The sequence below is a fragment of the Opisthocomus hoazin genome, chromosome 6 (genome assembly GCF_030867145.1).
Source record: "Opisthocomus hoazin isolate bOpiHoa1 chromosome 6, bOpiHoa1.hap1, whole genome shotgun sequence".
Lineage (NCBI taxonomy): Eukaryota > Metazoa > Chordata > Aves > Opisthocomiformes > Opisthocomidae > Opisthocomus > Opisthocomus hoazin.
This window is the reverse complement of record NC_134419.1, coordinates 419,465-436,243: the sequence shown is the minus strand read 5'-3', so window position 1 is coordinate 436,243 and position 16,779 is coordinate 419,465. Positions and strand designations below refer to the sequence as shown.

The 16,779-nt window shown below is 51.1% G+C and overlaps 1 protein-coding gene across 3 annotated transcripts in view; it reads right to left on the bottom strand.

Moving 5' to 3' along the window:
- Window positions 1–6,225: 6,225 nt before the first annotated feature.
- ERICH3 (glutamate rich 3) overlaps window positions 6,226–16,779 on the bottom strand; it is a 53,182-nt gene continuing 42,628 nt past the window's right edge. Inside the window, exons 23-28 of one of the 3 annotated variants that reach the window (XR_012764358.1) lie at window positions 16,478–16,624; window positions 13,324–13,827; window positions 12,803–12,949; window positions 6,911–7,414; window positions 6,386–6,536; window positions 6,226–6,292 (exon numbers count right to left, since the gene is read on the bottom strand). Coding sequence is in view for 2 of the 3 variants with exons in the window: in XM_075424216.1 (XP_075280331.1) it covers window positions 6,526–6,536; window positions 6,911–7,414; window positions 12,803–12,949; window positions 13,324–13,827; window positions 16,478–16,624 (1,313 nt within the window). In the remaining variant the exon portion in view is untranslated. Of the gene's footprint in view, window positions 6,537–6,910; window positions 7,415–12,642; window positions 12,710–12,802; window positions 12,950–13,323; window positions 13,828–16,477; window positions 16,625–16,779 lie in introns of those variants that run through there. The other 2 variants (XM_075424216.1, XM_075424217.1) reach the window with 2 other exon arrangements.

The following is a 16,779-nucleotide window of genomic DNA, read 5'->3' as shown; positions in this document are numbered from 1 at the left end:
CCCAGAGCACGGCCGGCATCTCCGTGGCAGAAGCTGTGCTGCCCAGCCGAGCAGCAGGCTGTGGCGGTGGGACCTGGCCCAGGCAGCCCGCAGGCTGGCTACGTTTCCTGGCAGCGTGGCCTGGGCACCTTCCCAGGCGGCTGCAGTGAGCCCCGGGCACAGCAGGGGCCCGGGACCCTTAGTGGGCACAGCCCTGCCGGCGGGCGGGGGGTCGGTTGCACCCCGTTCACATGGCCGAGCCTCCCAGACGCTGTGGAGATTCCCCAGGCGGAGGAGCCCACCCTGCGGCGTCGGTGCGAGGCAGGCGCAGGCACCACGTGCGAGGTGCTCCCTGCGCACACCTTCCTCCTCGCTGCCCTGAAGGTCACCATCCTACATCCCTGCCGACGGTGCCAGAGGCTTGCCACCCAGTTCCACCAGCTGGACTAACAACAACCTGCCTCCTGCCAACAACCTGTGTCCATAGTACAAGGCTGGCATTTTTTTTTTTCAGCTGGTGAAATGCATCCGTTTAGCTGGTGTCGTGTCACCAGGTACGATTTCAGCTGCATAAGCCAGTAATGATACATTTGAGGCGCAATCACCAGCATCTAGTGACAAGCTACTGAGAATACCTGACAGTTCAGGGAGGTAAAAAAGGCCTTTGTGATGAGCCAAAAATGAGTTTTGCCAGTGGCAACACTGTTAGATATTTTGCTTTTCTCACATATGTTCAGTTTAATAATTAGTCTCCTTTTTTTGCTTTTGGTGCACATCTTGTTTTTCCCCAAGTGCCACCTACCCTTTTTCAGTTTGAAGGTAGATACTAACTAGCAACAGATAGGAGAGCAGAACTTACCATGGGTAGCATTTCCAAAACCATAAAACTATTCATTCTGATGTTTTGCTTCTTACCAAAATCCCACCTGCTCAGATGACAGGCACCCCATGTTTTTGAATCACACAGACGGTACGTCTTTGACAGCCACGCCAACAGCAGGACAGCAGCTCTCTGAAGCTGGAGTCGCCACACTCAACTCAATCCCCTGTCTGGTTCAAGTCCTCTGACCGCTAAAGGAGCCCAACACGTGAGGAGTAGTGCAACGTCCCAGGCACAAATCCGGCTCACGCCACACCATGGCCATGTGGTACCAGCGAGCTGCCTGTGGCCCTGCCAGCGGGCAAAACAAGTGAGGGAGAAGGTGAGCACACGAGCAGGGGAAACCGTCCGGCACGTCGCGGGGAGAGCTGGCAGGCTGGGGTGAGGGCTCTTCCTCACAGAGACCAAAGCTCGCCTCTACCTATCCTGCAAATACAGCTGTCAGAATGAAGAATGAGAAACGAGATGATCTCATCAATACGGTGTGAGGTCAGAAATTATGGAGTGTTCTTGGGAAATCTGGGAAATTTATTTTTTTCTATTGGTATATAAAACCAGAGTATCCAAAGAGTGGTTTTGTTAGAGCAATGCAAGAACTTGTAGAGTCAGCGTGTTCCTAACCAAAGGATTCATTTCCCTAATTAATAAAATCATACACACAAGTGCCATTTATAAATATTTTAAGTATTTTAAATAATGAATTGTCATTTTTCCAGTTCCTTACAATCAGTACCACACTGTTCATCTGGGAGTCCCCTGATGCCCCAGGTCTTAGGCAGCCCAGGAGTGCCGTGGGAGCTGAGCTGCCTCTAGCTTACCAACTCTTGCTTTCTCTTCTGAAAAGCTGAAGTGGGTCTAATTCAGCTGTCCACTGCTGATGCAAACCCATTTTGCCACTTCACCCTCTCCAGCACGCTCTGAACGCCGGGTCTCTTTCAAGGCAGCTTCTACCCACATGGCCAGGACCCTCCCTCCCGGCTGCAGTGCTGGCAGTGGGGGCTGGCGAGCAGCTGCGCCAAGGCGACAAACCTGCTCCCCTGCGGGCTCTCTGCCCCTGGGCAGCCCCCCACATGCCCTCCCGCCGCATCCGAGCAGCCCTCGCACAGCAGTGCCCGTGGGGTCCTCTCCCTGGGGCCCTGTGCCACTGCAGCGCCCGCAACACAACGCAGAGCCTGCACTGGGGCAGGGACCCGCTCCTGGCACTCCTGATTTGCAGAGCAGGAGCATGAGACAAGAGCACCCTGAGATGCTGTGCAGACCACTCCGGTGCGCGCCTGCGACAGATGAACCAAACCTCTTACCTCTGGCATTTCCATGCCACGCTCGGTAACGCAGCAACACATCGAACAAGCCAGTGTGCTTCACCACCCGCCCCCGTACAGCAGTAGTTTTAATCCCGACCCTTCCAGGGAACCACTGCTGAGGCAAACCCCTGCACTGCTCTCTGCCTCTGTTCACCTAAAACACTCGAACTGCAGCCCGTGTGTACCAAAATATGCATCTGTAAACAGCCTTGCTACCATCATGCTCACAAGCCACAGGCTTTGCTTTGCATGGGCATCTGCATGACACAGCTTTCGTGGCACAAACACTCAACACAACACCAGTCATTCCGTTAGAAAGCAGAGATAAATACTGAAGATCAGGCACTGCTTGATTGGCAAGTATTATTCTTACCATGAAATCATTTGCAAAAATTCAAGGAACTACACGTACAGGTTTTTTTATAGACCCAAGTAAATGTGCAGGTGTGCATACGTATACAGAAAAAACCAAACCCCTGGAGAAAGTCCTTAGTGTGAATTTGAGTTCTGAACACTCCACATGCCAGATGTATTCAGCTGTAGAGTATGTAAACACTGATTATCTATTTACTGCACATTTTTACATTGAACAACACTGAAAACGTCTTGGTCTAGTGAATAAGCTGCTTCCAATTCTACGGACATTCCCTAGTTAACAGGAGAAGACCACTGTTGAATGGTCAAAAGTCAAACATGCGTGCTGCAAGCAAACACTGTACGTCTTGCACAGAACAAACACTGCAACTGCACCACTCAGGATCACTTGATGCAATGCTTTCATTTAAAGTGCTGAGGACTGTACCGCTATTATTAGTCTCTTTTGTCTACTTTTCTCTTTCAAAGCACTTCCTGGTATCCAGACTGAAAATACAAATGCATATGCAACTGCTTTTATACAGGAGGGAACAAACATGGATTACCCGATCACATGTAAATTTCCTATCCCATGTGTATTGATCTTAAGTGACTTACAGTAACAATCCACTCAAAACCCTGCAGCCCACCAAGCAACGCCTGCCAGCCACTACGCACACAGTCCTGGACATGCGGCCTGTCAGGGTCTCGGGGAGCCCTCGGAGGTGCGGCAGAGCCAAAAGGCAGCCTCCAGCAACAGAGATGCGCAGCCAGCGCTGGGCTGGCACGGCTTTACACCGATCACCCCACCTGCAGTTTCAGCACAGGCTCCGTGGGCCCAGGACGTTACTGCTGACCGACACCAGCAAAGGCAAAAGGCCAGGCTTTATTCATTTATAAATATGCTAGAATTGTTCTGACTGAACAATGCTCAACAACATTTCAAAGTCCCAAGACCACCGTGAAGTGTGGCCAGCAGCAAGCCTGGATCCGGGAGGCGAGCGAAGCCCACCTGCCCGGCAGCACAGGCATCCTGCTCGCTGCAGGGCTCGGGGGCTGTGCCCCAGGCTAAAAGCCCCTGTGCAAGGCCACCATCCCCCCACGGCCCTGCCCTTCCCCGTCTCTGCTGCACACCCCCAGATGCTCTCATCGCAACCAAAGCATTAATGTGCGCAAGTGCCCATGCACGGCAATGAAGACACAGCCCCGATTGACAGTGAAGAGTCTGCAGTTCAGAAAGGCAAGTGACATGCAGAAAAATGCAGTCAGGACATAGGCACAGAGTCAAACACAGGCACGCTGTACAGACACACACCTCTTGTCCAGCGGAAACACGCACAGCACATCTGCCCTCGGCCCCCCCCCTCCCGCCAGCCAGCAGAAGCAGGCAGTGCCCGGGGGAGAAGGCGAGGTTCAGCCAGTCCAATATTTCTCTGTGTTTTGGGAAAAACAAGCACAACAGCTGTGGAACAATCCTTGTGATCATTGTCTTTATAGTTATGAAGGAGTGCTGTTTCCTGGGCTGGCATATGCAGGCTCATTGAGTTGTCTGCTGCACACCAAGAAGCTGCTCCAGTAAAATGTGACAGAAGGTTGTGCTACTCGTGGAGTGAAACAAAGGAATGAACACCCCAACCAGCACAGATCTGTGGCGATTTGTGTAAATGTTGCAGGACACAGCACTGAAGGATCTGCAGAAAAAGCTTAGAGGAGAGTTTATTCCCCATCCTGGGGCTGTACTAAGGGCACAATAACTGCATCTGGGTTTACAACATCCTACAAAACAACGAGAAAAACATTAGCTTTACAGAAAACGTGCTAAACTTTGAGCTACCGAGATACCGCTGTAACAGATTTCCTACACGCAGATGTCAGAGTAACCAGAGCGGCTGGGTGCTGCGGTCGACCTGGAGCACCAGAGCCGGCGGTGCTGCCAAGGCTGACCGGCTGCCACCAGCTCTGGGGAAGGAGCAGCTCAGTGACCGAGGGGCTGCGAGCATCAGTGCGAGAGCAAAGACATTTGCAACGAGACTTTGACAACAGGCGAGAATGCAGAGGCTGCCACCCGAGAGGATTTATTGTCCCATGTCCAGTGTCCTGGGTTCGGCCAGGACAGGGTTAATTTTCACCAGAATCCAGGAAGGGACACAGCCGGGCAGGCTGACCCAATCTGGCCAAACAGAGCAGGGTACTCCATACCATGTGCCGTCATGCTGGGTTCCGGTGGGGGGGGAGCGGGGCAGCGGGAACTCACTCACGGCTTGGGAGCGCACAGTGGCGGTCCGGTCTGGGAGAGCGGCTCTCTGGGTTGTGCAGTTTGTGTTGTGTTTTCTCCTGATCTGTATCGTTGTTGTTCCTGTTCCCTTTGTTTGCTGTTCTGTTAAAATGCCCTTATCCCGACCCACCGTTTTCTGCCTGTTTCTTTCCATTCTCCTCCGCACCCCGGTGGGGGGAGGGGCGGCCACGTGGCGCTTTTGTTGCCAGCGGCAGCCAAACCATAACACCCAGCTACCAGCAGCAGGCACTTCAGCACAGGAAAGGGGACGAAGCAGTGTATGCTCCGCTCCTGGCAGGGCCCAGCCTGGATACTCAGCGGGCACAGGGACACGGTCACCCACACAGGACTCACCTCACGAGACCGCAGTCCTCTCGCCCGCGCCGGCAGCACCAGGGCCGCCTGGGCTGGCTCCACAGGCACCATCCGTGTTCTGCTTCCCGACGCCGGCCACGCTCCCCACTCTCTGCGTGACACCTGCTACCTCGCCCTCCCTCATCCTTTCGTGAAGGCCTGGCTGCTCCCCCGTGCCTCTCACCCCCGCCTGCTCTGTCCCCCTGAGCAGTCCGTCCCTGCCCCTCAGCACCCCTGCCCCGGGAGCCGCCAGGCACAGCTACGTGCCTCCTGCAGCCCCTCTGCCCCCCGGCCCCGCTCCCCCTCCCAGAGGTGCCGGGGTGCTCAGGGCAGCATCTGCCGTCGGCTGCTTCCCGAGGGACGTGCCTCCAGGCGGTTCCCCGCACCACAGGCAAATGAGACGTGCTGTGCCCCACTCTTGCCCTGCCTCAGCCTCTGCCGGCACTGGCCCCCTTCCCTCGCACCGCAGCACAGCCTCCCGGCTCACCCCTCGCCCGCAGGCTGCGGCTCCATCAGCCTCCCCTTCGCTGCCCCCCTTCCCTCGGCGGACACCCCCGCCACCACCTCTGTCCCACTCCGTACCCCCCACCCTGCAGACACATGCGGTGCTCCCGTCACCCTGTCCTCCGCCGCCGCCACGACGCCATCCCCAGTCACCGCCGCCTGCCCCGTCACTCCCTCGGACGGAGGCCCTCGCCCCGCCACGCCGCCCACCACAGCAACGGCCACCACGCCTGCCTCCCCTGCCCTTCTCGCAGCCGGCAGCCCCGCTCCGTCCACCGGCCCCCGATCCCTCGCAGACTCCAGCCATCCCTCTGTCCCCACTGCCAGCCCCCCGGGACCTGCTGCTTCACCCGCAGCCTCCTCCCTGCCTCCTGGCTATGTTCTGGCTACCTCCACAGACGCTACCGACACCCCCGCATCAGATTTTTCTTTCACTGTACTGCAAAGGGAAACTCACTGGAGTCCTGCTTTCCACAGCTGTTTTCTTGACTGGCAGCCAGTTTTTTCATGGCCTGGATTCTTTACCCGACACCATTCCAAGTGCCAAAAAGTGTTAATTAGACATGACCACAGAATTCAGCCAGTCATCACCCGATTTTATACATTAGGAAAGAAAAGAGCACAAGGAGAGGGTCTGATAGCCTAGAAAGAAAAGGGAAAGGGCAAACACTTCTATAACAAGACCTCAGATGAAGAAGATCTAATCCATGTCCCTGGATCGACGGCCAACCTCACCTTCATTGGCATCACGCTCTGTACTTGTTATGTTCTCTTCTTCCTCACCCACGCAGGAATCAATAGGTTCAGGTTCGGAATTCACATGACGATCATCTCCATCTGCCTTTGCTGTTTCCTTCTGGACTGGTTTGCAATCTTCAGCTGAAAACTGTCACAAAGTTACAAAAGAGGAGGTAAGAAAGAGAACCATTAAAAAGCAAAAGGGGTGTAGAAGTCATCCAGCTGTCTCAGCTTGGTTTAAAGTCTGAAATGTCAGGGCAGACCCAAATGGAGCCATGTAAAAAGGCTTCATGTAAAAAAGACTGGCCAAAGCCTTAGACTGGAAACACCAGAAAACAAACAATAAACCCAGGTGGCATTCTGGGCGGTTATTTAGCTCACAGCAGTACACGGTATTCTTGTAGCTTGAAAATAGTCCAGCAGCTGCATTCCCTGTGCTAGACCATGACTTAGCATAAAGGCAAACACAGCAACACCTGCATGCGCTAGTCACTCACAGCTGTGCAGACGGACTGTACTCACCACCTCCTCCGTCACCCTGAGCAGACTCTTCATCGCTATCCTCCGCTTCCATCGTGTTGCTTTCCAAAGGCACTAGAAGGCTTTCTTCCCCAGCATCGCTCCTGATACTTGCATTCTTCTCCCCATCTTCCTGTACAGCACCTTCCACCGACCCAGTCTGTCTGAGTTCTCCATTAACTGCAGGACTTTGATGCTGTCTTCGCATTATATTTTCATGAAAAATTCCAGTACCTTCCCCTACTGCTAGATCTTCCGACTCTGCCTTTTCCGCTTCATCTATTCCTTCCTCTTCCGGTGCAAAAGTTTCCTGATTTTCCTCCATTCTCAGCAGTTTATTCTCCCCGTGCTCATTTCCGTATTGTGCACGTGCTGCGTTATCAGATGCCTTTTCAATATCATACTCCTCTTTGCCCATAACACCGTCTTTCTCCATTTCACCATCAGAGTCATCTTCACTGCTGCACAGAGTACCGGCAGAAGAGAGAGAGCGCGCAGACCTCTGATCTACAAATAGCAAACATAATTTTGTTTTAGTATTTGTCACTAAAACATCTGCATTCGTTGGCCACTAGTTCCCTTTGGTACGCACAAAGGAACAGATGCTCCTCTGATATCAACCTCTGAATTACACCATCTGATGATAGCGTGACAAAATTCCAGGAAGTGTAACAGAAGAACATTGCCCACAGGTATCGAAGTGTTAAAATCAAAGCCATTTAACATATTTTTGTCCGACAATGGAAATGAACCAGATTAGCTCCGTCAATCGCTTAGAAATACACCTCCAAAAGCACCTCTAAATATGACTCCAGTTTTAGAATAGTTTCTTGCGCTCCATTTGATAAAAGATTGCAAACATAGCAACTGTCCTTTAGTGCACTTCTGTTATCTCAGTGAATACGATAAAGATCTCCAAAATCACGTGCAAACCACTCAAGCTGGACTGGAGATGAAGTTCACTGTCTCGCTGCTCCCTGCTGCCACTCTGCCCTTCCTGCCCTCCAGAGCCAGGCCCGCCTTGCTCTCGGGGCATGCCTGCTGCAGGGGAAAGCAGAAGGTGCGCAGGGCAGCTCAAGCAGCTGCAGACAGTGAAGGAACCAGAAGAAGAGAGGACAAGCTGGGAAGAGAATTTCCAGAGAGAGAATGGAGGTGGGGGAAGGAGGGCAGGGCGCACAGCAGGTTGCTTCCTCCCACCAGACCACGCATCGCCTGAACACTAGACCAGACTTTAAAAGTAAAAACTCTACATTTTGCAATACAAGAAATCAATACAAGAAATGGCGATTTCAGCGAAGCCACCGAGGCGAAGGGCTCCGCGAAGGCCCCGCGGAGTGGACAACCGCGCCGGGGAACCCTTTCCTAAAGCGGCAGGATCGACAAGTCGAAAGCGCAGGCAGGGAGAAGGCACCTCACCACCACCACCACCACCCCCCCCCCAGCAGGCAGGGGTCAGCCGCTAACGAGCGCGCAGCTCTGACGCGGCGGGGGCGGGGTCAGCGGTAACGAGGCGCGGCCCTCCCGAGCACAAGCGCCAACCCTAGGGAGCGCGAGCGGCCGGGAGCGCGGCGCGGCAGTTGGCGCAGGCAGCGCGCGCAGGGAAGGCGGAGCCCTCCCCCAGCCCCCGGGGAAGCTGAGGAAACTCATCTGCAGGAAGGAAGCTCGGCCATGGCACCCCGCCGTCAGCAGGCTGCTGCTTCCCTGCTGGTCAGAAAGGAAGCCTCGGCCCAGACTGAGGTCCCTGGAAAGCACGCGGCTGCCCAGGCCTCTGGCTGCAGCGAGTGCCGCCAGCTAGCGCTGGAGACGGACAGCAGCAAAGGGAATGGCCGCACAAGGTGCGACCAGGTGGACTATCTGCTCTGCCTGGTGGCAGAGCTAAGAGAAGAGGTAGATAGGCTAGGGAGCATCAGGGAGGCCGAGCAGGAGATCGACTGGTGGAGCCGTGCCCTGACAACCCAGGAGTCTACCCAGGAACAACCTGTAAAAAAGGCCCGGGACCAAAGGGCACTAGTAACCTCCCCCCACCAGGCTGCAGGAAGGGACGTAAAGGAAAACAGCGAGTGGAAGCGGGTCCGCAATCGGGGCAGGAGGCCAGCCCTTCCCTTGCCCACCACATCTCCACAGGTGCCTCTGCACAATAGGTATGAGGCTCTAGATGTGGAGGACAAGGCGGTGGATGGTGCAGGGGCTGACCCATCCACAGCTGAGGAGGCACAAAGATCAGAAGGACCTCCCTCTCGTATTACTACCAGCTCCACAAGGAGGAAGAGACGAGTCATAGTTGTAGGAGACTCCCAGCTGAGGGGAACAGAGGGTCCGATATGCCAGGCAGACCCTCCTCTCAGGGAAGTCTGTTGCCTCCCGGGAGCACGGGTCAAGGACATTGCTAGGAAACTTCTTGGACTGGTCCAACCCTCACACTATTATCCTCTGCTGCTCTTCCACGTGGGTGCAGACAAAGTTGCAGTAAGTAGCCCGAGGGTAATTAAAAAAGAATTCAAAGCCCTAGGACGATTAGTAAAGGAATCTGGAGCACAGGTTATCTTTTCATCGCTCCTTCCAGTGGTGGGCAGAGACGTTGAGCGACATAGGCAGACTCAGTCTACTAACACATGGCTCCGTGACTGGTGTCACCGCCACAACTTTGGGTTCTTTGGCCACGGGATGACATACACAGCACCAAGCTTGCTGGCATCAAATGGGAGCCAGCTTTCTCAAAGGGGGAAGAGGATCTTTGCCCAGGAGCTGGCGGGGCTCATTGACAGGGCTTTACACTAGAGGGGAAGGGGGAAGGGGAACCTATCAGGCTTGCCAGCGACAGGCTAGGGGAGGATACACAATGGTTAGAGGGATGGGGGGCTAGTAGGAGCCCTCAACCCGTTGCCCAGCAGCATGCGAGGGACACTGCAGCAATGTGGAAGTCTTGTGGAAGGGAGCTGGAGGCGCCTGAGGTATCAGGTGCCAACAAGAAAATACCCATGAAACACCTCAAGGGAAAAAAGGGGTGCTCTGCTATGAAGGTAACGAGGCCGACAGCTCAGATGAAATGCCTCTATACAAACGCACGCAGCATGGGAAACAAACAGGAGGAGTTGGAAGCAATCGTGCTGCTGGAAAGCTACGACCTGATTGCCATCACGGAAACTTGGTGGGATGAATCCCACGACTGAAATGTAGCTCTTGATGGCTACAGGCTGTTCACAAGGGACAGGCAAGGAAGGAGGGGCGGGGGCGTTGCCCTTTACATCAAGAAAACACTACAGAGTGAAGAGCTGGCCCTGAAGAATAACCACGAGCAGGTCGAAAGCTTATGGGTAAGAATCGGAGAGAGAGGCAACAAAGGGAACCTAGTGGTTGGTGTCTACTACAGGCCGCCAGATCAAGAGGAGCTGACAGACAAAGCGTTCTTCCTCCAACTCCAGGAGGCTTCGCGCTCGCAGGCTCTCGTCCTACTGGGGGACTTCAACCACCCGGACATCTGCTGGAAAAGCAACACGGCAAGCTGTAGGCAATCCAGCAGGTTCCTAGAATGCATTGAGGACAACTTCTTAAGCCAGGTAATAAGCACCCCTACCCGAGGGGATGCGATACTAGACCTGGTGGTCACCAATGCGAGTGAGCTCGTTGGGGATGTCAACATCAGAGGCAGCCTGGGCTGCAGTGACCACGCGCTGGTGGAACTAATGCTACTGAGGGAAACGGGAATAACGAAGAGCATAGTCAGGACCCTAAATGTTAGGAGGGCAAATTTCCAGCTCTTCAAGGAGATAGTCAGAAGGACTCCCTGGGAAACGGTCCTCAGGGACAGGGGAACAGAACAGAGCTGGCAGGTCTTTAAGGATGTATTCCACAGAGCGCAAGAGCTCTCGATCCCCAAGTGTAAGAAGTCAGGCAGAGAAGGGAAGAGACCGGCATGGCCGAGACAAGAAATGCTGGTCAAACTAAGGAAGAAGAGGGAACTGCACAGGCAGTGGAAAACTCTACATTTTGCAATATGAAAAACCATGACTTCATCCAAGACGCATCTTGCACCAGGTTTGTTGCTTATGTTTACCACTAGATTTCTGTCCCTTGTATTTTAAAATTTTTCTTCTTTGATACATGGACTTATGAGTTATCAATCACTGTCGTATTTTTACAGCACTCACACTGAAAATCCTGCCTCCTGAACCTGGGAGCACTCAGGCCCACTATCAAAATCAGTAACATGTCATCATTTAAGAAACTTCTAATGGAAGTTTTGGTACAAAATGAAATAAAACATCCCAAACTGTCATCCAAACTCAGAGCTAAATATTGCTGTCTCCACAAAAGCACAGTGTCTGGAACTGTCCAGCCGCTAATACTGGACTGAGTCTAACGTAATGGATTTTGCCAGTCCCTGTAACACAGATGCTTTGTTCACTTTGTCTAAAAGAAACCAAATGCTGTGTTGTGCGTGCTATACTCTACGTGTTCACCTGCTTCACCAGCAGAGAGAGGCGTTCATTTACTCTGGCTGCTGCTTACAAAGTATTCCCTCCTGTAAAGTGAGGTCTTGCCTTGGGCAGGAACGGTAACGGCAACCGGGAAGCTGCTTCAGCGCTGAAGTATTCAAAACAAGGCACCATGCGAACCTGAGAAGTTAACAACTAGGAGATTCCAGGCTTTCCAAAGACCTCCTGCCTGGGAAGCAAACATGTTTCAACTATGATTTGGAGGGACAATTGACACAGAAGTCAGGCTGCACAGGAACCACATGTTCTCCTGCCCTGGTCTATGCATCACAAATACAGGTCCTTGTGAAGATCAACATATGCAGACTACTGGACTTTGAAATTAAATGCTATGGACAGTTGTTTGTGGTCAGCTGATGAGACCAAGGCAGAAGCAATCTCGTCTGAGAAAGAATTACTGAGAAATAAGAGAATAACTGACAGACCAGAGATGAGAAGGAACCTCCAGCCTCCTGTATACATCTTCTGGATGAAAGACAACAAACCTTGAAAGGCTATGTTCTTACACTACACAGAGGAAGAAGATCTACAGGCTCCCAGCTGACCAGAAAAAAAAAAACTTACAACACCCTGGATTAATGTGCCAAAGTCCAAGACAGTGCGCAACTAGCAATTTAAAAACAATATATATGACCTGTTCCTGCCAGCTTAAACTCTTAGTGGACAGAAGAAAGAAATGTAAGAGCAACAGTGCAGACTGAAGCTGGTTTTAACCTATGGTTTTCTTCTCTTCTCAGACTCGTCGCTACTGCGGAGTAGAATCTTAACATTTACTTTCACTACAGCTCATGGCTGCAGCAGGATGGCTGGCCTTAACACCCCCTGTTTAACACGCAAGGCTCTTCTGTCGGGCAGATCAAGTCTCCAGCGATAAACTGCTAAGGTTGCAAGGACCAGAAACATTCGTGGAGGGAACCAAGATCAAGCTGCAATTTCCTCACTGCCAGTTACGCCAACTGCGAACAGAGAGATGAGTTTGGGAGACAAAGAGGGTACAGCACGGAGACCAGGTCTGCAGTTCGGCTGCAGTTCGGTCCCAGTCCGTCAGTCCCAGCCTGCCCGTCTTGACAATGCCTTTCCCAAGGAGGCCCCACGCTGCCTGGAAGCAAAGGGAAACTCACTGGAGTCCTGCTTTCCACAGCTGTTTTCTTGACTGGCAGCCAGTTTTTTCATGGCCTGGATTCTTTACCCGACACCATTCCAAGTGCCAAAAAGTGTTAATTAGACATGACCACAGAATTCAGCCAGTCATCACCCGATTTTATACATTAGGAAAGAAAAGAGCACAAGGAGAGGGTCTGATAGCCTAGAAAGAAAAGGGAAAGGGCAAACACTTCTATAACAAGACCTCAGATGAAGAAGATCTAATCCATGTCCCCGGATCGACGGCCAACCTCACCTTCATTGGCATCACGCTCTGTACTTGTTATGTTCTCTTCTTCCTCACCCACGCAGGAATCAATAGGTTCAGGTTCGGAATTCACATGACGATCATCTCCATCTGCCTTTGCTGTTTCCTTCTGGACTGGTTTGCAATCTTCAAAAACTGTCACAAAGTTACAAAAGAGGAGGTAAGAAAGAGAACCATTAAAAAGCAAAAGGGGTGTAGAAGTCATCCAGCTGTCTCAGCTTGGTTTAAAGTCTGAAATGTCAGGGCAGACCCAAATGGAGCCATGTAAAAAGGCTTCATGTAAAAAAGACTGGCCAAAGCCTTAGACTGGAAACACCAGAAAACAAACAATAAACCCAGGTGGCATTCTGGGCGGTTATTTAGCTCACAGCAGTACACGGTATTCTTGTAGCTTGAAAATAGTCCAGCAGCTGCATTCCCTGTGCTAGACCATGACTTAGCATAAAGGCAAACACAGCAACACCTGCATGCGCTAGTCACTCACAGCTGTGCAGACGGACTGTACTCACCACCTCCTCCGTCACCCTGAGCAGACTCTTCATCGCTATCCTCCGCTTCCATCGTGTTGCTTTCCAAAGGCACTAGAAGGCTTTCTTCCCCAGCATCGCTCCTGATACTTGCATTCTTCTCCCCATCTTCCTGTACAGCACCTTCCACCGACCCAGTCTGTCTGAGTTCTCCATTAACTGCAGGACTTTGATGCTGTCTTCGCATTATATTTTCATGAAAAATTCCAGTACCTTCCCCTACTGTTAGATCTTCCGACTCTGCCTTTTCCGCTTCATCTATTCCTTCCTCTTCCGGTGCAAAAGTTTCCTGATTTTCCTCCATTCTCAGCAGTTTATTCTCCCCGTGCTCATTTCCGTATTGTGCACGTGCTGCGTTATCAGATGCCTTTTCAATATCATACTCCTCTTTGCCCATAACACCGTCTTTCTCCATTTCACCATCAGAGTCATCTTCACTGCTGCACGGAGTACCGGCAGAAGAGAGAGAGCGCGCAGACCTCTGATCTACAAATAGCAAACATAATTTTGTTTTAGTATTTGTCACTAAAACATCTGCATTCGTTGGCCACTAGTTCCCTTTGGTACGCACAAAGGAACAGATGCTCCTCTGATATCAACCTCTGAATTACACCATCTGATGATAGCGTGACAAAATTCCAGGAAGTGTAACAGAAGAACATTGCCCACAGGTATCGAAGTGTTAAAATCAAAGCCATTTAACATATTTTTGTCCGACAACGGAAATGAACCAGATTAGCTCCGTCAATCGCTTAGAAATACACCTCCAAAAGCACCTCTAAATATGACTCCAGTTTTAGAATAGTTTCTTGCGCTCCATTTGATAAAAGATTGCAAACATAGCAACTGTCCTTTAGTGCACTTCTGTTATCTCAGTGAATACGATAAAGATCTCCAAAATCACGTGCAAACCACTCAAGCTGGACTGGAGATGAAGTTCACTGTCTCGCTGCTCCCTGCTGCCACTCTGCCCTTCCTGCCCTCCAGAGCCAGGCCCGCCTTGCTCTCGGGGCATGCCGGCTGCAGGGGAAAGCAGAAGGTGCGCAGGGCAGCTCAAGCAGCTGCAGACAGTGAAGGAACCAGAAGAAGAGAGGACAAGCTGGGAAGAGAATTTCCAGAGAGAGAATGGAGGTGGGGGAAGGAGGGCAGGGAGCACAGCAGGTTGCTTCCTCCCACCAGACCACGCATCGCCTGAACACTAGACCAGACTTTAAAAGTAAAAACTCTACATTTTGCAATATAAGAAATCATGCCTTCATCCAAGACGCATCTTGCACCAGGTTTGTTGCTTATGTTTACCACTAGATTTCTGTCCCTTGTATTTTAAAATTTTTCTTCTTTTATACATGGACATATATTAATGAGTTACCAATCACTGTCGTATTTTTACAGCACTCACACTGAAAATCCTGCCTCCTGAACCTGGGAGCACTCAGGCCCACTATCAAAATCAGTAACATGTCATCATTTAAGAAACTTCTAATGGAAGTTTTGGTACAAAATGAAATAAAACATCCCAAACTGTCATCCAAACTCAGAGCTAAATATTGCTGTCTCCACAAAAGCACAGTGTCTGGAACTGTCCAGCCACTAATACTGGACTGAGTCTAACGTAATGGATTTTGCCAGTCCCTGTAACACAGATGCTTTGTTCACTTTGTCTAAAAGAAACCAAATGCTGTGTTGTGCGTGCTATACTCTACGTGTTCACCTGCTTCACCAGCAGAGAGAGGCGTTCATTTACTCTGGCTGCTGCTTACAAAGTATTCCCTCCTGTAAAGTGAGGTCTTGCCTTGGGCAGGAACGGTAACGGCAACCGGGAAGCTGCTTCAGCGCTGAAGTATTCAAAACAAGGCACCATGCGAACCTGAGAAGTTAACAACTAGGAGATTCCAGGCTTTCCAAAGACCTCCTGCCTGGGAAGCAAACATGTTTCAACTATGATTTGGAGGGACAATTGACACAGAAGTCAGGCTGCACAGGAACCACATGTTCTCCTACCCTGGTCTATGCATCACAAATACAGGTCCTTGTGAAGATCAACATATGCAGACTACTGGACTTTGAAATTAAATGCTATGGACAGTTGTTTGTGGTCAGCTGATGAGACCAAGGCAGAAGCAATCTCGTCTGAGAAAGAATTACTGAGAAAAAGAAAATAACTGACAGACCAGAAGGAACCTCCAGCCTCCTGTATACATCTTCTGGATGAAAGACAACAAACCTTGAAAGGCTATGTTCTTACACTACACAGAGGAAGAAGATCTACAGGCTCCCAGCTGACCAGAAAAAAAAACTTACAACACCCTGGATTAATGTGCCAAAGTCCAAGACAGTGCGCAACTAGCAATTTAAAAACAATATATATGACCTGTTCCTGCCAGCTTAGACTCTTAGTGGACAGAAGAAAGAAATGTAAGAGCAACAGTGCAGACTGAAGCTGGTTTTAACCTATGGTTTTCTTCTCTTCTCAGACTCGTCGCTACTGCGGAGCAGAATCTTAACATTTACTTTCACTACAGCTCATGGCTGCAGCAGGATGGCTGGCCTTAACACCCCCTGTTTAACACGCAAGGCTCTTCTGTCGGGCAGATCAAGTCTCCAGCGATAAACTGCTAAGGTTGCAAGGACCAGAAACATTCGTGGAGGGAACCAAGATCAAGCTGCAATTTCCTCACTGCCAGTTACGCCAACTGCGAACAGAGAGATGAGTTTGGGAGACAAAGAGGGTACAGCACGGAGACCAGGTCTGCAGTTCGGCTGCAGTTCGGTCCCAGTCCGTCAGTCCCAGCCTGCCCGTCTTGACAATGCCTTTCCCAAGGAGGCCCCACGCTGCCTGGAAGCAAAGGGAAACTCACTGGAGTCCTGCTTTCCACAGCTGTTTTCTTGACTGGCAGCCAGTTTTTTCATGGCCTGGATTCTTTACCCGACACCATTCCAAGTGCCAAAAAGTGTTAATTAGACATGACCACAGAATTCAGCCAGTCATCACCCGATTTTATACATTAGGAAAGAAAAGAGCACAAGGAGAGGGTCTGATAGCCTAGAAAGAAAAGGGAAAGGGCAAACACTTCTATAACAAGACCTCAGATGAAGAAGATCTAATCCATGTCCCCGGATCGACGGCCAACCTCACCTTCATTGGCATCACGCTCTGTACTTGTTATGTTCTCTTGTTCCTCACCCACGCAGGAATCAATAGGTTCAGGTTCGGAATTCACATGACGATCATCTCCATCTGCCTTTGCTGTTTCCTTCTGGACTGGTTTGCAATCTTCAAAAACTGTCACAAAGTTACAAAAGAGGAGGTAAGAAAGAGAACCATTAAAAAGCAAAAGGGGTGTAGAAGTCATCCAGCTGTCTCAGCTTGGTTTAAAGTCTGAAATGTCAGGGCAGACCCAAATGGAGCCATGTAAAAAGGCTTCATGTAAAAAAGAC